Source organism: Hemicordylus capensis, chromosome 1 (assembly GCF_027244095.1).
Source record: "Hemicordylus capensis ecotype Gifberg chromosome 1, rHemCap1.1.pri, whole genome shotgun sequence".
Classification (NCBI taxonomy): domain Eukaryota; kingdom Metazoa; phylum Chordata; class Lepidosauria; order Squamata; family Cordylidae; genus Hemicordylus; species Hemicordylus capensis.
Window position 1 is genome coordinate 351,717,615 of NC_069657.1, and position 22,764 is coordinate 351,740,378.

At 43.4% G+C, this 22,764-nt stretch overlaps 1 protein-coding gene across 2 annotated transcripts in view; it reads right to left on the reverse strand.

Annotated features, from left to right (window-relative positions):
- MAP3K5 (mitogen-activated protein kinase kinase kinase 5) overlaps window positions 1-22,764 on the reverse strand; it is a 157,165-nt gene that overhangs the window by 46,092 nt on the left and 88,309 nt on the right. For both annotated transcript variants that reach the window (XM_053288751.1, XM_053288742.1), the window contains exons 8-12: window positions 19,776-19,888; window positions 18,053-18,212; window positions 12,130-12,283; window positions 10,658-10,765; window positions 2,848-2,897 (exon numbers count right to left, since the gene is read on the reverse strand). In XM_053288751.1, coding sequence (XP_053144726.1) covers window positions 2,848-2,897; window positions 10,658-10,765; window positions 12,130-12,283; window positions 18,053-18,212; window positions 19,776-19,888 — 585 coding nt within the window. The remainder of the gene's footprint in view (window positions 1-2,847; window positions 2,898-10,657; window positions 10,766-12,129; window positions 12,284-18,052; window positions 18,213-19,775; window positions 19,889-22,764) is intronic.

Here is a 22,764-nt window from a genome sequence, read left to right on the forward strand (position 1 = left end):
GAACAGCCCTACCCAGGTAGAGCTGCTCGTGTGTCCAGCCTCATTGTCTTTTACCAATTTTCATACTCATTCTTGCATAATATACACTCAATGCTACAGTAGTTCAATGGCATCTTGCTGCATGCTGCATGAGTGAAGAGCCCTCTTGTCTCCCAGCCAGCCTTTGCTGTCTCCCTGGTAGCCTGCCTGGCTGACTGGCCTGCCCTCCCAACTGGATTCTCTTGCCCTGCCAGCATATGATTAGTAGACCAGGGCAGAGTGGCTCAGAATTATAGGGCATCTGTTTTGCATGCAGAAGGGCCAAAGTTTAATCCCAGGCAGCCTTTGGCTGTTTCCCACCCAGCCCCATTTATTATATGCATCATGGACTCAAAGGGGAAAGGTATTATAATTGGAAAAAGATGTATCTCCATTTATAATATGCATTGTGAACTTTGAATAAATTAGGGTGGGGGAAGCATATAATAATTGGAAGAAGATGGTATTTATTCTCAGCTTAATAGTGATTATTGAACTAATTTAGCAGAATCACATTGAACTAAAAGAGTTTAATACTATTCTACATTGAAATGCATCCTAAAACCAGTTCAAAACTGGTTAAGACTGAATTGGTTACTGAACCACATGTCTGAACCGGAACAGAACCGGAGAGTTAAAAATTCTGTTGATCCTGAACTGGAACCAAACCTACATTTTTAAAAGGTTTGACTCCTTGTTTCCAGGATTTCCAGTTTAGCAGTAATGCAACACACAGAGACTATGAGAAGCAACTGTGAAGACAAGCCTAACACAGAAGTGAAACGACTAGTCACCACCAACGGAACACAATTATTGTTACTCAAAATTATATGCTTCTGGATTCAATGTCATATTTAAAGGATCTCTAGGAATGCCATCTTTTCTCAAGACTGCCCTCAGTTCAGCTAGAACAAAAATTCTATTAAGCATTACTAATCAAGCTGTTTTCAGCAACAATCCTAGAGAAAATGGCTTCTCAGTCACTTCTCTGCATTAGCTGTAATATACGTTAAATCATCATCACTTAGCGTGAGGTTGTCCCCTAAAGCAATTCCACCAAGCAGCAGTGTTTATTACAAAAGAGAGAGAGAGAGTCAGTCTTGAAAATGGAGATATTAACCATTTGGTAATATTTCCATATGATCTTAATTCCTACAATCAAATTACAACTAAGTTCTGGAAAGCATTACATTTTGCTGGGTTGGTATCTAGTACCAGGGAAAGGTTTCCCCAGCCCAGGCAAAAGTAGTCAGTCCCAATTTAAATGCTTCTGTAAACAGACATGTGGCACTGCAAGGAAATATAAACATTGTTTATCAAACATAAACTACATTCACATGATTGTTTTGCAATAGAGTGTTTGTTATCTGCTGCAGGTGCTGTCATCTACAGAGTCTGGTGGCTCTTTTATACAGACAGTAGAATCAACTGGTATTTTTCTTGACTGCACCAGATTGCAAGACGGGGAGTGTTTTAATGCTGTCTTGGGCCGGGGGGGGGGTGGTTGGCGGGGAGTTCTCCCTCAACACAGAGAATAAGGAGAATATTCACTAGAGCCTCCTCCCGCCAACCGCCCCCAGCATGATATCTTTCTCACTGCTAAGATCTTTTTATGCAGGAATATACAGACGCTCGATTTCCCCCTGGCCACATTCCCTGCAGCATAATGATTTCGAAAAAGCAGTATCATTTGATTTTGCCGACTACATTAAAATGCCCTGATTCTAGATTCACACATGCTTAGAAAAGGTCATCAGTGTTTCCTGTCTCTGCTACTCCTACTTCATTCAGCTCAGTGTTGCTTTTTCCTACACAGGCCACTTCCCAATTCACTTTTCATTTCCATTCTGCATCTAGGCTCAGCTCCTTACATAACATTTTGTATCGGGCTACTTATTTTTGAGCACCTTAAGTGGCACAGTGGGGCAATGCTTGACTAACATGTAGAAGGTTGCCGGTTCGAATCCCCGCCGATATTATATCGGGCAGCAGCAATATAGGAAGATGCTGAAAGGCATAATCTCATACTGTGCGGGAGGAAGCAATGGTAAACCTCTCCTGTATTCTACCAAAAGAAAACCACAGGGCTGGGCTCCAAGAGTTGAAATCGACTTGACGGCACTCTTTACCTACCTTACTTATACTTGAGAGTACACATGCTTTGCATCAGATATTGTGAGTTTGTGTCATTTCCCTAATAATACTAAATTGAAGCCGTGAAAAACAACTGGGCCCTTAGCTACACATGACTAAAGGTTCGACTGGTTGGCTGACACGAAAACTAGTACTGTGCTGGCACAACAATGGCTGGCATCCAGACTAATGCTGCATCATCATTTGAGGAAGAAGAGCTAATTTCAGTGATTGCCCCTTCTGTTAAGTCCACAATGCCTCTTGAAAATATGTCCCTGAGGAAAGCACTGCCCTCAGGGACATATTTTCAAGAAGAAAGGCAGGATTTGGAAGGCAGGGGAGAGAGCTGAAAATTGCCCCTTCCCGCTCATATAACAATGCAGCGTTAGCCTGGATGTCAGCCACCGTTGCACTAGCACAGTGCTGATCTGGATATCAGTCACTTTACCACCACTTTTTTGTTGTTCAATGGAACAGACAAGTAATGTAGTGTCAGGGACAGAATATCAGGGTTAGACTGGGAACTCTGGGTCCAGAGTCCTGATCACCTGTGAAGGTCAGTAAGACTCTTGGGCCAGTCATCCTTGCTCAGCCTAACCTACCTTCCAGAGTTACTGTAATGCTAAAAATGGAATGCCATTCAGCTCCTTAGGGGGAAGAGCGGAATAAAAATCCAAAGAAACAAACAAACCTTACCTTACTCCTCTTATAGAATCTGCACTGAAGTTCCATTCATGAATGCCCTTCTGTAACATAAAACCAACAAAAAAAGGCATTTAATTCTTAACCACACAACAGGTAACATCCTGACTAATGCTGCATAGGTGCTTCTACCAACAGCATGCAAGCTGCACTAGCTCCCTCATTTCCAAAGTGCAGATGTTCATACGCAAGAGCTCCCATGCTTTGGATGCACAGGGGCTAGTACTACATGCATGCTGTTCGTAGCATGCACACTGCATTAGTCAGGATCTCAAACAATATCTTTTCGCTGTAACTTTAAAAACTAGTGACAGCAGGTTATTTTCTCCACTGTATGTTTAAGTTTTAAAGCTATTTTTAATCACTACGAATGTGCTGTCATCCTCAAAAAACCAAAAAGAAAGGGCAGAGAGTATAGATGTAGAACTGGTTTGTTTGTTTGTTTTTAAATTTCCTAGCACTCCTACTCCCAAATCTGAAACTTCTCTTCTACTCTTCCCCGAACTTCTGTTTTGCCTTGTTTATACTGGATCCTTCAGAACAATCTAAACACTCATAGTCTGTAAGCTCTTTTTCCATCTAAGTCTTATCAACTTAGGTTTTCACTTCAATTCATAATTATTATGGTGGGGAAATTAATATAGAAGTAAAGCAGTTAAGCTGTAAAGACATTTTGAGTCACATTTCTGAGTTTCCAAAAACACAAACACCCAAGAACCCAAATCCAGGACATTCTCACCCCTTTAAAAATCCTAGTTTCTCATGCATCCATGCAACCTCTGTGGTGATAGGTTCTCAAGCTAGAAAATTTAAATCAACACAATGTTCCTGGTGATTTTGCCAATTTTTCAATCTATTGGAGTAAATATTTTAAGGTTGATGTTCAACTCTGGCATCTGTTTGCTTAATTTTAAAAAGTGATTAGAAAAACAACTTTCAGAAGCCAACAGGAGACCAAGTGTCAGGGTGAGGCACCACTGAGACCAGTAGCAGTATTAATTCCAGTGACTACCAAGTACTGCAGCTTGGGATCTGAGCCAGAAAATCTTGTGCTATCAAAATAATTCAGAGCAATTCAAGGGTTGTTCAACAGCCAGAAAAGTTAGCAGTCCTGTCTACATCAAATGAATGTTCAGAATGAGGCTTCCCAGCCAAGCTGGATTTTATCCAATGAGTTATGCGGATTTAGAACATCAGTGTGATTCAGAGGACAGAGAAGTCTTGGACCCCAGTCCTTAATTCAGATACTTCCCCAACCCACACTAGATGGCCTTGGGCAAATCACAGTGTCTGTTCTACATCTGTAAGACAGAAACAACGATAACAAATAAGACGCCAGGAGTTGACACAGACTAGACAGCACACTCTACTTTTACCTTACAAGGAAATAAAAGGGCTTGCTTCTATCAAAGTTCAATTAAACAGTGTCGGGGAATCACCCCAATGGCAGCCAGGACGGGCCAACAGAGAGCCCAGACTGTGACGGGCGTCATCCTGTGGCACTGCGGACCTACTTCAGTGGTGCCACGGCCCTCGTGCCACAAAACACCCCATGTCGGCCCTCGGGGAGAGTGGGCAAGATGCTTCCTATCCTTTTGCAGGCCTCAGAATGGACCGGGAGCATCTTGCACGCTCAAGGTACTGTAGAGGGTTGGCTCATGCCAACGCATTTTACTTCTCCCAGATCTTCAGAGAGGATATCATGACACCGGATGGGGCTTAAGGAGGGGGATGTGTTCGGGAATTGCCCTGACAGCATCCAGGGACGGGCCGACAGAAAGCCCAGACCGCAACGGGGACATCTGGCGGCGCCACAGACCTATCTCGGTAGCAACACTACAGCCCCTGTGCTGCAAAACACCTCATGTCGGCCCTCGGGGTGAGTGGGTGAGATGTTCCCTATCCTCCTGCAGGCCTCGGAATGGACTGGGAGCATCTCGCATGCTCAAGGCACTGTTCCGTGAGATCTCGCATCATTCTTGTGAGATCTTGAGGTGAGACTTCGGTTGGATCTGAGATCTCGTGAGAAGTGCTGAGACTGTCAGGGACTATATAACACTGGCTGATGACGATGGGCCAGCAGAAGAGGGAAGGCAGGACACCTTCCAGGGTAGGGCCCAAGGAGTAGCAGAGCCCAGTGACTCCCTCTTCCGGGGCTAAAGACTATGCTACCTATCCCGAGACTGTACCTGTGAAGTCGATGGCCGCCCCTATTGTAGTCAAAGCCTTACTATCTTCCCCCCGCCCCCCCCCAGTCTTGGCATAGCCAGAGAGCTTCTTCCAGACCAGGGGACATCCTTTCGTTCAGCCGTTGTTTACATCCATATATAATCCACAAACAGACAGGTTGGCTAGGTGGCTTAATCAAAACCATCAAACAGATGTTGGTGAATTTGTTGTGCTCCAAACCCAACTAGTGAGATTTGTAAGTAGACCTTGCCCTTTTTGCCCTTCAGGAAGCCACACAGACTTCCAGGGGTTACGCCCCATTACTGTATGGGTGATGACCCCATGGCCTGACGACGGCCCTGGGTGAACAATGGGTACCACCAGCAGAAGAACTTGATAAACCGTCGGAAAATACATGCAGGGCCATTCATCAGCTAGCTCGAGAGGGCCTTGCTGAAGCACAAGGGGGGGGAAACGGTACTATGATCAGATATCCAAAGAGCAAACAATAGCTCCAGATTCATAAGTCCTTGTTAGTGCCAATGTGCTATCCGTAGAGACCCCCAACAAATGGGCTAGCCCATTTCCAGTTCTGCGACAGCTAGGACCAGTGAATTACTTGGAGTGAATTACAGTGAATTACTTGGTGGAGCTCTTCTAAATGAGAGCTGTTATATGGAGTCCCTCAGTCACCAATGCTTTTCAATATCTACATGAAACCGCTGAGTGAGGTCATCAGGAGATTTGGTTCTGGGTGTTATCAGTATGCTGATGACACCCAAATCTACTTCTCTCTTTCATCTGCTTCATCAGGAAATGGTATTCATTCCCTAAATGCCTGCCTACAGGTAGTAATGAGCTGGATGAGGGATAACAAATTGAAGCTGAATCCAAGCAAGATGGAGGTGCTTATTGTAGGGGCTCAGAATTTGAGGGATGAGTTAGATCTCTCTGTACTGGGTGGGGTTACACTCCCCCGGAAGGAGCAGGTATGCATCTTGGGAGTACTATTGGACCCAGGCCTCACTCTGGTATCTCAGGTGGAGGCCATGGCCAGGAGTGCTCTCTATCAACTTTAGCTGATTTGACAGCTGCATCCATTCCTTGAAGAGGACGACCTCAAAACAGTGGTACATCAGCTGGTAACCTGCAGGCTCGACTACTGCAATGTGCTCTACGTGGGGCTGCCTTTGTACGTAGTTGGGAAACTTCAGTTAGTTAAAATGCGGCAGCCAGCTTGGAGAGACCATATTATGCCTCTTTTGGAACAGTTGCACTGGCTGCCGATATGTTTCCGGGGAAAATTCAAAGTACTGGTTATTACCTTTAAAGCCCTAAACGGTTTAGGTCCAGGTTACCTCAGAGAGCGCCTTCTTCTGTATGATCCCCGTCATCTGTGGAATGCGCTCCCTGTAGAAATTCATAATTTGAACTCTTTACTGACCTTCAGGAGGGCCCTTAAGACTTATCTGTTAGGCCTGGCCTTCCACGGTTTTTAATTGTTGTAAGGGGTTTTTCATGTACTGGGTTTTTAAATTGTTTTTTAACTGATTGTTTTATGATATTTTAAAATTTTTGTTTTTATTGTTGACTGATTTTAATTGTTTTTGTTTTGCTTGTAAACTGCCCTGAGCCAAATTAGGAAGGGTGGTATAAAAATTTAATCAATCAGTCCGTCAATCAATCAATAACAATGATGCTTGCAGACCAGGGAAGAAGGGGACGAAACACCCACACGTCAATCATTTGGAACAATGGTTCGTAGGCAAAGAAAGCCCAATCAACCCCTTCTTACAGACATTGAAGCAAGGCAGCTGCCAATAGACCTAAACCTACCTTCAATCCAACGGGAACAACTGCAACAACTACTAAACATGTTTTCCCAACTGTTTTCGATCACCCTGGGCCTTACTAATAGATCCAAGCTTAGGATAGTCACCCCAGCTGGAGTTGTGGTCTGCGCCATGTTGCGTCTCCTACCTTGGAAATGCAGAGAGGTAGTGCAAAAAGAAATCCAAGATATGCTGGCCCTCTGGGTCACTGAGCCATCTTATAGCCCCTGGAGGAGCCCGGTGGTATTAGTCTCCAAGCCTGATGGCACAACCCGATTTTGCATTGATTTCCGGGAGATTGACAAGGTAGCTGCATTTGATGCCTACCCAAAGGCCTGAGCTAATTTAATGAATGAAGAGCTGGAAGAAGCAAAGGACCTGTCATCAATCAATCTGACCAAGGGATACTGGCAGATCCCTCTGCAGCCACGAGACTGGGAAAAACCTGCTTCTGCTTCCCTGCAGGGGCTCTTCCAGTTCACTACTATGCCTTTTGGCCTTCATGGGGCCACTGCCACTTTCCAGAGGCTAGTCGATGTCATCTTAGACCATTGTCAGAAATATGCAATCACATATTTAGATGGCTGTAGTGTTCAGCACGTCCTGGGAAAACCATTTAGTACATCGACAGACAGTATTTCAGAGGTTAGGGGACGCTGGTCTCACCGCCAATCCCAAGACAACCAAACTAGGGACACAGGAGCCAAAATACCTTGGTTACTTCATGGGTCAGGGGTGTATAAAACCACAACTGGATAAACTGGATCCCTTACAACAGATAAGAAACCCAGAAACCAAGCGACAGATATGGCTGTCAGCTACGGCTTTATGGGATTAGCTGGGTACTACCAGAAATTCATTCCCCATTTTGTGTCCCTGGCTGCTCCTTTGACAGATCTTTTACAAAAGGCAGCCCCACCTCGGCTGATAAGGGGTTCTGTTAAATGCACGCATTTGAGGCTCTGAAAGCAGAGTTATATTCTTTCCCTGTTCTTCATTTCCCCGACTTGGGGTGTCCCTTTGTCCTGCAAACCAACACCTCAGCAACTGGCCTGGGTACCATCTTATCTCAGGAATGGAATGGTGAGGAACACCCCACACTCTTCCTCAGTCGCAAGCTGCGGACCGTAGAGTGCAACTACTCTTCTGTTGAACGGGAAGCCCTCGCAGTGCAGTGGGTGGTGCTTACACTTTGATACTATCTTTACAACAATCCACTTGTATTGGTTACAGATCATGCGCTGCTACTATGGATTCATCATATTAAGCAGCACAATCCCTGTGTGCTGCATAGGTATATCTTGTCAATGCCTTATACATTTTCCATCTGCCAATGAAGAGGGTTGGTTTCTCCCAGATCTTCGAGGAGGATACCATGACAATGGATGGGGGTTTAAGGAGGGGGATGTGTCGAGGAATTGCCCCGATGGCACCCAGAGACGGGCTGACAGAGAGCCCAGACTGCAACGGAGGACATCTGGAAGCGCCACAGACCTATCTTGGCAGTGCTACTGCAGCCCCTGTGTTGCAAAACACCCCATGTCAGCTCTTGGGGCGAGATGTTCCCTATCCTCTTGCAGGCCTCAGGATGGACTGGGAGCATCTCGCGTGCTCAAGGCACTCTTCCGTGAGATCTTGCATCATTCTTGTGAGATCTCAAGGTAAGACTTTGGTTGGACCTAAGATCTTTGAGAAGTGCTGAGACTCTCAGGGACTATATCACATCGGCCAATAATGACGGGCTGGCAGAAAGGGGAAGGCAGGAGACCTTTCAGGGTAGGGCCCAAGGAGTAGCAGAGCCCAGTGACCCCCCCTCTTCCGAGGCTAAAGAGAGAAGCTCCCTGTGAAGCGGGTCCTGTGAAGTAACAGGCTCAGTTAAGGAGAAAACCGGGGCCAGGAGTTCTGAGGCCTGGCTTGTTTCTGGCAGCAGCTGGCAAAGAAGAAAAGGAGACTGCCTCAAGGTGTTGGGGGCCAACCCACTTACAAACAGAGACTGATATAAACATATACTGCATTTTGCCATGTCTTGCCTTCATTGAGCTAAGGTAGCCCTTTAGCTTAAAAGCTGTGATGAATGTGTTCATTAAGATACATGTAATGAGACAATTGCCCTTGGTATATTCCTGTGGCAAAATGTTTATGCTATGGAGATTTACTCTACCAGAACAGGCATATGATCATGTTTGCAATGCCTTGAAAGTTTGTGCTGGTTTATAGGTAAGATATTTGCCATGCTGATCGATTATCAGCCTACACAAGAATTCTTGGCTCTTCATTTCCATTCACTGGTTCCCTTTACTCCAGGCCTAAACAGCAAGAAGCGATGGCCTCGTGTATTCCATATATTGTTATAAAATTTTTAAAAAGTAGGTTTATGCGCAAAATCAAAAAGGTTTGCTATAAATAGCTACAAAAAGCAGCTGATGCCAGGAACAATTCTCTACTGCAGTTTTCTGTATTGGAATAAAAATAAAGTGGAGTAGAAATAATGTCTTGTGGGTCTGAAGTATCTGAACAGTCATCTGAAAACACTTTTTTTGCTTCCAACTTTTGCTCAACGCATTCAGTTCACATCTCCTGTTTTGCCTTTATTGCTTCAGAATCTTCCAGGCTTATTTTTGTTCTCTGTTTCTTGTTTCTACTATCAACAGCCATTGTTTTTCTGTTTTTCATAGGCCATTTCACATAGCAACAGACCTGAGTCAGTGCTACCAATATAAACCAACAGGGAGCTACAAATATGGGCTCTTTGACAAGAGTACCTCTAAACACCTATTAATCACATGTCCTTGCTACATTTTTATGTATATTCTTAAAAAATCTTAGGATTATATCTAAAAACCACAATTTGTGAATAGATTCTTAGAACACTACTGCTAGGTGCCAAAGCCTCCATCGTCCGACTTTTTAGATTCTTTTATGCCAAGGACACAACACTAGGTTCCTGAGATGTGGAGAAAGATGCCTTCCCTTTATATCTAGTGGTTCTTGCTCTAAATATATTCAGACTATCTCACAGATATGCCATTCCTTCTTCCTACCAGCTTAGTGGAAGTCTGTTCATGAGGCACTACATCCCCAGCTCAGTGGAGGAGGTTTTGCTTTCCATGCTGTACACTCAGGTGCATCTTTGCAGATCTCTGATGCCAAATCATGTAACATCAAACTCATTAGCAAGCAAAGGAAGCAGCAGCAAAGGCAACATTGCTTATTGAGTCTTCCCAGCTCTGAAGTAGCATGCTATGCTTAATGCCTCCTTTCTTGCCCAATATTCATTGCTTCCTCACTCTTGGGTCTCTGTGGTTCTTCATTTTTTTTAATTGTCCTTGCTCCCTCAGAGGCTCGGCCCCTGTCCCTCAAGCCCTTCCAGTTTCCTCTAACCTCCTTCATTTAACCAGTCAGCTGTGAGAAATCGTTTGTTACGGAAATAACTTGAATAGAGGAATCCATAATACTGAGGGAACTTCCAGATGTGTTTCCTGTCGCACTAGTCAGTTGTTGCTTTCCAACTCTCAGCCACGTAAGGAACTGCAATGTTCTCTCCATGTCACATTTGGCGGTGCTTTCATGGTAGAATGTTCCATCTACACTAGTGGGGAGTGCATAGTTGTATTGTTCTCAGAAAAGTTGTATTCTGCATAATAAATATAATTATTAAATTATTAAATGTGAGGATGGTGGACATGAACTGATTATGACATTGTGTGACCTTTTTGGAAAGAGGAAGAGAATGCACAGATTAAAACCAGAACTGGAAGTGCACTAAAATTTGCTGTTCTATAAATGCGGTAAGGAAGGCTTACCTTATCATCAGGCATAACATGCCAGATAGAGACTGTCTTCTCTTCAGCCTCGCTATTGATGGACAGGTATGAAGGCTGGTAGATTTTTGTAGGCTCTAATATTAAAACCTTTGAACAGAAAGCACAAAGAATATAACTAAACTGATACTCAAAGATAGTAGTTTCTTCCAAATAGCTAAATAAGCTCAGAGTGAAATTTCTGGATTTAGCTTTGGTTAATCTGATAGAAAGAATAAGGTGCACAAAGGGCATATTTATAACTTCATTGTAATCATTTTTGTATTTTGGTTAGTTATAAACAATTTACTAAATGCCTTCCATCTTGTTAAGGCAACCCAATGTATGTCCCCAGAGAAGAGGACCTCATGTTTAAATGACCTAGACATGTGCCAATGAAAAGAAGTTGGAGGAGAAGCTGGAAGGCAAAAGTGGTTTGAAGTGTCAACTCCATGTGCAGCAGCTGTGAAAAAGGCAAATTCCATGTTAGGACTCATTATGAAGGACTGAAAATATGCTAATATTATAATGCCCTTATACAAATCTATGGTGCGGCCACATTGGGAGTACTGCATACACTACTGGTCAGAGTATCATAAGAAGGACATTGCAGAACTGGAAAAGGTGCAAAAGAGGACAACCAAGATGATCAGAGGCCTGGAGCACCTTCCTTATGAGGCAAGGCTACAGCACCTGGGGCTTTTTAGTTTGGAAAAGAGGAGGCTATGGGGAGGGGTATAAAATGGGGAGGAGGCTATGGGGAGGTGTATAAAATTATGCATGAAGTGGAGAGAGTGAACAGAGAGAAAATTTCTCTTTCTCTTGCAACACTAGAACCAGGCATCATCCCATGAAACTGAAGGCTGGGAAATTTAGGACTGACAAAAGGAAATACTTTTTCTGCATACTGCATAATCTATGGAATTCTCTGCCATGGGATGTTGTGATGGCCACTAGCTTGGATGGCTTTAAAAGGGGCTTAGACAAATTCATGGAGGACAGGTCTATCCATGGCTACTAGTCTGGTGGCTATAGGCCACCTCCAGCCTCAGAGGCAAGATGCCTTTCAATACCAGTTGCAGGGGAGCAACAGCAGGAGAGAGGGCATGCCCTCACCTGTGCACTTCTCAGAGGCATCTGGTGGATCACTGTGTGAAACAGGATGCTGGGCTAGATAGACCTTGGGCGTGATCCAGCAAGATTGTCCTTATGTTCTTATGGTGATGGGGGAAAGGATTCAGCATTTTCCCTTCACTGGATACTTTCTGATGGGGATCTTGGCTTCCCAGCCCTGGTTTGCAAAGGAGAAGTGACTAATGGTATGAAAACATAAGGTGGAGACAGAACAAAGAGTTTTTGAAAGTGTATTATCTTCTAAACAGAAAAGCATTTTTCTTTCCAAAGAATCATGTGGCAGAACAAATAGGAAAAGAAAACTGTTCAAAATATAACAGAAATGTTTAAAACATACTTACAGGAAACCTAACTACAGAAACATCTGTTTTTGTGGCCTCAACCTGAAAGTCCATCCAAAAGTCCACAAGTTCATGTTTGGCTACTTGCTGTTCTGGATTCAATTTCTTGAAGTGCTGATATATCAAAATAGTCTCCACAATGGACTTGAGGTACCTAGAGACAACCAACAAAAAAGGCAACAAGTGTGCAACTATATGTAACAAAGTATGTCCTCTGTGTGCTGTATCTACTTTTCTCAACTCATCACCAAGCTGAAAGTCTGCAGCTATATCGGTCTTACAGGATAAGTAATATGAGTAAGCCTGCTTGCACAAATCTTTCCCCTATTCCATCAGTGCTTCATTAATTTGGGAGACGTTTGCAGAAAAGAAATAATGGCCTACACTCAGACTAAGACTGGTGTGCAGAGAACACAGGGGAGGGGTGATTTTTAGCTATACAGGTGAGCCTCATTATCCATGGTCCTGGCAGCACCCATGGTTTCACATATCTGCGGTCAAACTATATAGACCCGGCCACATTATTTATTTATTATTTCTCTGTGTAAACCATCCTGAGCCATTTTGGGAAGGGCAATATAGAAACTGAATATTGAACTATTGAATATTTGAACTATTCGCAGTTCAAAACAAAATAGTCAAAATTTGCCTGGGTGGTTCTTGGGTGGCTGGAAATGAGTTCTGATGCAATTTCTGGCCAACAATTTGCTGGCTCCTAAAAAAAAAAATTCACATTTTTTTTGCCAAAAATTGGAGGAAGTCATAGTTTGGGGGGAGTCATTGCTGGACAGCTGAAGACCTGGAGGGCAAGATGCAGTACTTTATTGCTTTGATTTCTGCCTTCTCCCCCACCCCCTTTTAGCCCTTTTTTAACCTCAAGGAGCCTAACCTTCCAATTCCCATAGACTCAAGGTCTTGTTATCCGTGGTTTTGTTATCCATGGTTACAGGCCAGAACGGAACCCCCACGAATAATGAGAATCTTTCTAGAAGCATCTGGCTAGCCACTGTGGGAAACAAGTTATTGGACTAGATGGACATTTGATCTGAACCAGCAGGGCTCTCTTTATGTTATGATCCAATAAACCATGGTTTATTGGACCAGGAAGTCCAATAAACTTGAAGTCCCCTGAGCTTTTCTAAAGTTGCTGCCTCTCTCTGGCATGCAGCTGTGATGTGATATATCCTGGTTAGTTTAAACAACTACTCTGTTTGTTGTCTGAACCCAGAGCTACTGTTTAACTAAAGTTTTATAAACCACAGTTAGGCAACACCGCCAGGTTTGGGTGACAACCATATTTTATTGGGCCAGGCTCTTGTTTAAACTAAGCAGGAAGTCACTAAACATGAGCGGAGAAAGTTACGGGGTAGGGCAGGGAGTGTGAGGGGTCAGGAGATTTTAAGCCACGTGCCCAACCCAATAAACGATGGTTTATTGGATGTTCTGAATCTGCCTATTGCATTAACCCTGTGCATTATTCTTACCTCTGCTGCATCTGCACCGATTGTTTAATGTAGATATTTTAAGAAAAGTTACACTGCTGACTCTGCAGTTTAATTGTGCTGTCAAGAGACTCTGCTTAAACAGGCTGTTAGCAAAGCAACAGCTGTTCTTGCACACATAAACAATCTCCTTCGCCCTCTCTCTGGTGTTTTCCTATCAGTTATATGTATCTTCTATATGTATATAATTCTCTTAAATGTACCCATTGCTAATCCCATGTGTGGCAGCTCTTGCGAGAGTTCGTGAGCAAGCTGTGAGGAAAAAGCAAATGGGCAGGCTAATGGACGGCCAAAAGTGGTGCTCGGGAAAGTGGCGGCTGAAATGGGCCGAGAACGGTGGGGGGTGGGAGAACTAGAGGCGCAGATCTAGGATTCGATAAATTAAGTTCTCCTTCTACAAACTAGAATTTTCAAAAATTATATCATAATCACCATGCTAATACATGCAGCTGAAGGCCAGGTGGAACTTCTAGCCATAGGTTCCTAGATGAGAGAGGGACAGTATGGTCTAGAGGTTTATAAAGTGCATTGCACAAAAGGAGTGATTAGGAACATAGGAAGCTGCCATATACTGAGTCAGATCATAGGTCCATCTCGCTCAGTATTGTCTACACAGAGTGGCAGCGGCTTCTCCAAGGTTGCAGGCAGGAATCTTTTTCAACCCTGTCTTGGAGATGCCAGGGAAGGAACTTGAAGCCTAGACACTCTTCCCAGAGCGACTCCATCCCCTAAAGGGGAATATCTTACAGTACTCACACTAGTCTCCCTTTCATATGCAACCAGGGCAGACCCTGCTTAGCTTAAGGGGACAAGTCATGCTTGCTACCACAAGACCAGCTCTCTTCGATTAGGGCCACAACTGACATGAAAACACAACATCCATGTTTACCATTGCAATTGTGTAACTGAATATGAGCAACAGAGAAAATAACTTGAAAATAACTTGGTGGGGGTGCTGGGGTGGGGCGAAATTTACTTGGAGAAATTGTGGGTGAGGAAACAAACTATTTTTATGTTCTAATCACCCCACCCCAAAACTGTTTTTCTGCAAACAAAGCGGCTATAGGGATTGTAAAATATGCATTTGTGGTTATTATCTAGTTTGGGCCTTAGTAGCAGAGTTGTACAATTGTGACACAATCCAGCCACTGCTGACCACTTTTAACTTCCACTAATTTCAGTGGGAGAGATTAAAGTATCCACTTAACTTTCACAGTGAGAGCTGAAGGTACTTTAACTTTGGCTGGACTGTGCCCATAATTCATATTATGGCAGAGAACAAAATTACAGCATTGTGTCACTAATAGGCAGCTTAATGTTTGAGTATTTAGTCTTAGAAAACATACTTAACAGTTCGCCGGGGGGGGGAGGGCGGGGGAGTAAGGCAGACCATCTTTGCCCAAGTTAATGAACACTTATGTAGTTCATTAGACCTCAAGCACCAAGGTTCAAACAGGGGTGGCCTTTACAGCGGGAGGTGGGGGTAGAAGGTAAACAAGCTGCAAGTGGGGTTTGTTCCCGCTGTCCTCTTTTTGTCCTGGTTGCCACACACTGCCTCGTTTTGTCTACCACTGGTTGTCTACCACTGGTTATTTGTCTACCACTGGTTATTCAACTGGTTGGGGAACCAGGCAAATTATCAGCCTGTGTGCCTGAGGTTAATGTGGCAGCACACGATGGTCAGGACTGGGAGCAGAGAGCGGAAACTAGCCTAACCTGTAGCTCATTTACCTCCCGTCTGCTGTCCATGGGTTGCTCAAATCTCTTTGGACTCAAATCTCGCTTAGCCATGTGATTCAGTGGTGACCTTTGCCAAGTCTCAGTTCCACCTCCTCGAGTTAAGGTGATTGTTGCAATTGACTGTGTTCAAAAGTATGACAGAAATGAAAGTGTGTACCAGTTCCTTTAGCTATAAGAGGAAAAGATGGAGCACTAACTGAATTAGTCCAATATTATTCAAGCACCCAGGAGGTCAAAGACTGAAGAAAACAATTTTTTTACTAGCAATATATTAAAGGTGAAATTTACACTTCTCTGTACAGTATGCACAGCCACTCTGTGTGTGTGGGTGCCCTGGAGAAGAAGTTACCTTCTTTTGCATCCACACATCTTCCATTTCCCATTCTGCCCCCTACAATGCATTACCTTCTCTGGGCCCAGTGACATTTTCTTTCCCATTCTTTGCCATTCCTACCTTGATATGAAGCACAATTCACTTACCTCATTCCTGAACCTAGCAAAATGGTTTACATTTCTGAGATTGAAGATGACATGAAAAACAACAAGAATTGCTTGCTTACCCTTTGTTTATTTATTACCCTTCAAAGGATAAATACCATGCAGAAATGTTTCCTCTCTCACATGAATATGACGCTGACCCTGCTAGGGATGTGCATGGAACTGGTTCAGAGGCCCTCTGTGGACCTCTGAACCGGTTTTAAAGTCCAGCAGTTCAAAGGTGGGGGGCATATCTTTAAGGGAGAATGCTCTTTCTCCTCCTGTCGCATTTCCCCCCACCAGTGCTGTCTTTAAAATAGTCCAGCGGGGCGGCAGTGTTCCTCCTTGCCTCCCCAGTGCCTCCTCAGACTGGAAATGGCCGGAAGTGCCCAGTGCACGTGTGGATGTTGCACGTGCATGTCGTGTACATGTCGCACACACGCATGACATGCACATATGCACTGGACACTTCCAGCCTGAGGAATCACACTGTCGCCCTGCCGGAGAGTTTTAAAAGACGCCAGCAGGGGGAATGTGGCAGGAGGGGTAATAGCACCCTCCCCCATCCTTAAAGATATCCCCCCTCCACCTTCAAACTGGCAAGCACTGGTTCCATGCACACCACTAGACCCTGATCCCACCAGCTCTGAGCTGCCATGGCTCTTTAGGCTCCTAGGCTCTCCAATATCTCAGCTTTCCCCTTCATCACTTGCTACCTGATCTTTTAATTAGATTTGTCAGGAACTGAATCCGAGACTTGTATTCAAAGCACGTGCTCAAGCACTGAGCTAGGGCCTCTCCCTTACATGCTGTTCCTGAACACAACATCCATATCATCATTGGTATAGCCCTTTGCGTGTGCAAAATACTTCACATTAACCATCTGGTAAGATAAGAGGACGACCAGCAGCAAGGTGGATGGACTCAATTGCTACAGCAATGAAAGCACCACTGAGAGACCTTAAAGGCCAAGCTGAAGACAGATCATCCTGAAGACAATCTATCTATGTGGTCGCTAAGAGTCGACGCCGCCTTGAGGGCATTAATCAACCAATCAATCAAGATAAGTAAGTAGTACTATCCCCAGCAGCAGAGGCGTAACGAGGCTGGAGTGGGCCCAGAGACAAAAATTTTAAATGGGCCCCTCGCTGATACACACACACTCACTTCACATGTGACTTACCTCTGGGGGGGCCCTCGAGGCATGGGAGCCCCCAGGCAGCCGCCTCCCCTTGCCTAATGGTAGTTACGCCCCTGCCCAGCAGTGACTCGTCCGAATGAGCGAAGGGGTCACCAAATGAAGTGCAGCTGCCTCCTCTGGTTTCTGGCAACTCCGGTTGAGCCTTGGTCTCCCATTCTGCCCTGCCCTGACATTAACAAGAGCCGTGCCGGCTGAAGGCTTGGCCATTCATCAGGTAGAGCTGTTCAGGCTGGTTAATAATTGATCAGCCCAGATGAGCCACTGGCTATCCCCATACTGAAGCTGGGGATGAGGCTAAGAGGGAGTAGCTTGCCTAAGGCAACCCAGTGAGTTCATGGCAGAGGCAAGATTCAAAGTGGAGAAATCCCAATTCACAGCTCAGTCTCTTGGCCACTACACTACACCAGCTGTCACATACCAGAATCCACACAGAAAGAAAGTAGTAACTTGATGCAGCTTCTGCCATTTTAGAGTGAAAATCTGAATCAGTTTGAGCTAATAAAAGGGTTTAAAAGGAAGATGAGACTCAAGTAACAGCATTGGCATTAGCTGTTTAGCTGAGAGCACTGCTCAATAATGCAACCATCTCAAACATGTTTACATTGCTTGACTGACTGTATATAGAGATGTCTGTTTTAAAAATGACAGGACTGAAATCTTCTGAACAGCCATCTATTCTTGACTGCTGCAAGAGAAAGTCTGTGCTATTTGGAATGTGGACTCTGGAATGATTTTGTATGAGAGAGAAAAAATAAAAAATATTAGTTTGATGACCTGGTTTCTACTTGGAAAGACTCAGAGCCAAATGTTTTTCTTAAAACCATAGTTTCTTGATTCATACTCACAGATCTTAGAAAGGGAAAAATATTCTCAACTATATTTTCTACTTTCGACCCTTTTCAAAACCCTAAAGAGCAATACAGATACTGTATACTGCAAGTACAGTAAAATGTGGATTTAATGTACACTGATGGAATAAAATGCCAGATGTGCAGTGCCTTACCATGCTGGTGTCTTCAACTTGAAAAGTTTTTCAGAAGCCTGGATCACTCTTGTGTGATCATTGGCCAGGACACTGGCTCCCAAGAAAAATCCCACTTCCCAGTAACTCTGTAATTTCTCCAAATTTCCCATTTTCCCAAGAAGGCTGCTTATTTTTACTCCTGAGGAAATGAGAAAGGGAAACACTGAGTAAGACTAAATTCAGATTGCAAAAATGATTTAAACACAGTTTTAGAGAATACATAGAGATGCAATTCAGATGAACGGCCCCCTCATGAGATTAAGGGATGTTCAGGAAGTGTGTCAGGATGTCCTCCAGTAACAACAGGGCGGACCACTGTCAACTCATCCATGACCTTATTGTGTGTGCCAGTGATTGTCCTAACCAGTCTAGCATTGATCTGAAATTGATAGCAACTGTAAGATATTTTTTTCCTGTGGCTCAAAAAAATATAACCATGGGGGCTAAAGGGGCATGCTGGTTCTCACTAGGCCCAAGCCGAGTCCTCATGGTTTAACCATATCATTATCAACTCACCATATCATTATCAACTCACATGAACTCAAGGCCATATCATTATCAACTCACATGAAGACAAGTGCCTTGTTCCAAAATAATCTGACCCTACGAGATTATTCTGATACTAGAACCAAGTGAATTCACCCATTCTTACTTATAATTAATCTAAAGGTTTCATTGAAGAAAGTGTAGAATCATCATAAATCCCCCTCTTCTTTGCTGCCTGTGTAAGCCAGGCTGCTGCCTTTGGGTGGGAGCACTTTTGTGCCCAGTGGGATTGGGGTGAGGAGGAAAAGATGGTGGCTTTCTGGTCTTTGCTGTGCTGCTGCCCAAAGATCCTGACCCTCAGCTGAGCAGCTTAGTACAAGAAAGACTTTCCCCTTCTGATCTGCAATGGAACCATAAGAAGGACCTGAGCCAGACTCGGTGTCTTTTTATTGCCTTTCCTCCCTCTATTACAAACTTCGTTCCTGTATCATGCTTATTCCTCTCTCTGCTGTAGACTTTCTTGGCAGAAAGGAAAGAATTCTACACATTTCCTTATATGAGCACTGGGATCCAGGGTTTTCACCTTCTTCACAGCAAGCAACAAAAGGTTCCTCTGTCTTCTTAATTCCATAGTTTTGCTATCAGCTACGTATATTAATCTTAAACTATGTTTGTCTTTGGTGTTGGAGTAATGGGCAAAGATGCGGGCAGGTTGGCATCACACATCCCTCAACTGGGTAGCTACGGGTGGCATAAAATGGTCTACACCATCTATTGTACTGAGTCATCCCACTCTTCCTAAATGCCCAGCAAAGAGGCTATGGGCTCTTCTATCAGCAGGCAGGAAATTCAGGAAATTTGGGCTCTTCTGTCAGCAGGCAGGCTGACAGATCCTCTCTATGTCCCAGCCCACTTTTGATGCCAGATTCATGGAAGCTGTACCCTGTTTAAACCGAGTTCCGTGTTGGGTCTCCTCTCCCACACATTCCCCACTGTGGCATAAGAGAAATTTAACCCAGAAAACTGAATTCAGTCAAGGCAGTCACAATAGGTAGGATCAATGTACTGGCCTTAAGTTTTTAAATGGAAAAGTGCAGAATTACTCACTAACAAAAAGCTTTGACTACATTCATCAGATTGTTTTCCTTAAAACAGAGGGTGGTGAAAATGCTTTCATTGAACTTGATTTGCCTGTAAATCAACAGGCTATAATTACCAACTTTCCGTAGCTCAAAAGAGGTATCAAACTGGTGTCCAGCGGCCAAAAGAAGTACTGCATAATTAATTCCTGACTGTAATGTTGGTTCTGACTCAAATGCCTTCTTGAACCTAGAAGAACAAACAAGGTTATTATTTTGTTTAAAAAGCAGTCATACAAAGGGGCAGTTATATTTTCTGGTACTTTTAAATGCTGATCATTAGTTTACTAAGCTCAACCAACCATTCAAGCACAAACTATTTTAATGTTTTATATCCAGATGTCATGTTTATTTTTAAGAAGCCAAAATATACAGCATCATCCTTGTTTTTAATTGTTTATGCAATGATACAAAGGCCATGTAGTAAGTTCAGGATGGCAGATTTTAACTGGAGAACATTCCAGCTCATGGTCTTGGATCAATCTACACACTACTGTAAAACTGTGTTAACTGTTACCTAATAATCCTCTTTTTGTTGTGGTTTGAAAAGCTGCTTCAAAGGGATTGATTGAGAAGCAGCAGGGGGTGGGGGTGGGAGCAATCTCTTGCTACCCCCCTGCCATTTCATTCTCCAAATTGCCCCCCTCTATAACTTTTCTCCACTGGAACACATTTGAAACCTTCGGGGAAGGGGGATTTGTTGCAGGGAAAGGGTATGTACCATCCCTCACGTGCACATGCACATACAAGCACATGCACTTTTCTGCTTTCAATAATCCTCTCCTGAAGCAGCATTTCCAACAAAAAAGGCTGTTGCGTGAAGTTTGGCTCTCAGTCACTATATTGCACCAACTATATCTTTAATACTATTAGATGCCCCAACAAGAACAACAAAAAATATTTATATACTGCTTTTCAACAAAAGTTTCCCAAGTGTTTTACATGGAGAAATAAATAAAGATGTCTTCCTGTCCCCAAAGGGCTCACAATCTAAAAAGAAACATAAGACAGGCACCAGCAACAGTCACTGGAAATACTGTGCTGGGGGTGGATAGGGCCAGTTACTCTCCCCCTGCTAAATAAAGAGAATCACCACGTTCGAAGGGTGCCTCTTTGCCCAGATAGCATGCCCTAGACTGCTTATAAATCTAAATAAGTAGATTAGAAATTTTCTTTCTCATATGATTGCTTGCTTATCTTCACTTTGTTGTAAAGCAAGGGATGACAAAATGAGGAAGGATGTTCAAAGTAACAATTCCAAGAAGAAGCCTTTACATCTCTCATTAAGCATTAACATGTCTGGCAGGCACATCATATTTCATTCCCACTGTACACCTATGGACATCTTTATCATGGTAAACAGAAAGGTTCAACCAAGAAATGAGGGGAGAGGCAGGATGCATCTTTTCTTGTGCTGAATGCCTACACATTTGACCTTGATTTTTTCTGAATAGCATTTAATTTTTTAATTAAAAATTTTTATGAGTTAAATAATTCATGTGTATTATAGGACCCTATCTTTAAAAACATTGTATCTAACTGGTACACTGTTATTTCAAATTCTAATACTTTAGTGATTAGGACAGAAGAATCTAGGAAAGGGAATTCAATTCAAGCAGACTATTTAAAAAACAATTGCCTCCAGCAACCCTTCCCCCACAAAGTGGGGTGAGTGGGAGCCAGAAATATATACCATTTTAACAAAGACAAACAAAAACAAAAAATCACGCTACTTAGTGTAAATGGAAAGTGCTGGAGTGTTGTGGAAAACAGAAATGTTGTTTGATCAGAAAATAAAATACCACAGTAAAGACATGCCCAGAATTATCTGCCTGAACTAAGACCAGAAAACAAGGTGAAAGGTGACTGTTTTTGTGCATTCCCTGTGCTCATTCATTCAGCCTTTGCCCTGTTAAGCCCAACAGATTCTCCTGGATGAGGAACAGGAAGGGGGAAATGAAGCTGAACAATTTGCATAAAGCAAGAAACTGGGATCACCACCACCTTACACCCAGGGATTATGAACAAGGAAAGTGAAGTGCTCTAGATATTATTGGCACTATTTCTCTTGTTGCCAATACAAATATGACAAATATTTCTATACCGCTTAAGTTCCCAAAGTGGTTTACAGAGATAGATATATAGAAATAAATAAAATAAGATAAAATAAAATAAAATAAAATAAAATAAAATAAATAATAAAATGGCTCCCTGTCCCCAAAGGGCTCACAATCTAAAAAAGAAACACAAGATAAACACCAGCAACAGCCACTGGAGGGATTCTATGCTAGGGATGGATAGGGTCAGTTGCTCTCCCCCTGCTCAATAAAGAGAATCACCACTTTAGAAAGGTGCCTCTTTGCTCAATTAGCACCACTATAAAGTGTGCTGTCGAGTCGATGTCGACTCCTGGCGACCACAAAGCCCTGTGGTTTTTCTTTGGTAGAATACAGGAGGGGTTTACCCTTGCCATCTCCTGCACAGTATGAGATGATGCCTTTCAGCATCTTCCTATATCACTGCTGCCCAATATAGGTACCAGTGCAGATTTGAACTGGCAACCTCATGCTTGCTAGGCAAGTCATTTCCCACTCTGCCATTAGGTGGCCAGCACCATTACAGAATGCCGCAAAGAGTAACATTAATTCTACTCCTGTTTCCCACCTGTTTTAACTTGAACTATTACAAGCATGACACGAATGCTTTGTGCGATAGCACAAGCAACAAAAGCAGATACCTTCCCTGCAACCCTGACACAAGGGAAAAGGAACAGATGACTGTCAGAGATATTTGCCAAGCCTGCCAGGATTCAGGCTGCTTACAATAAATGTCCCTGTAAGGAAACTCTCCAAGCTAGTGATCGTCACTGAAAGAAATGCGAGGCACTGGCAACAAAACCGGGTGAGCCACAAACGGAGTGGTTCTTGCCTTAAAAAAATATTATTATTTATTTATTACGTGTTACACTGCCCAATTCAATACCCTTGATGGTTTACAACCTGTTACAGCTGCCACATAGAACTACTGTGACATGCAAATATTACCAGAAGCTTCCACATGCACTTT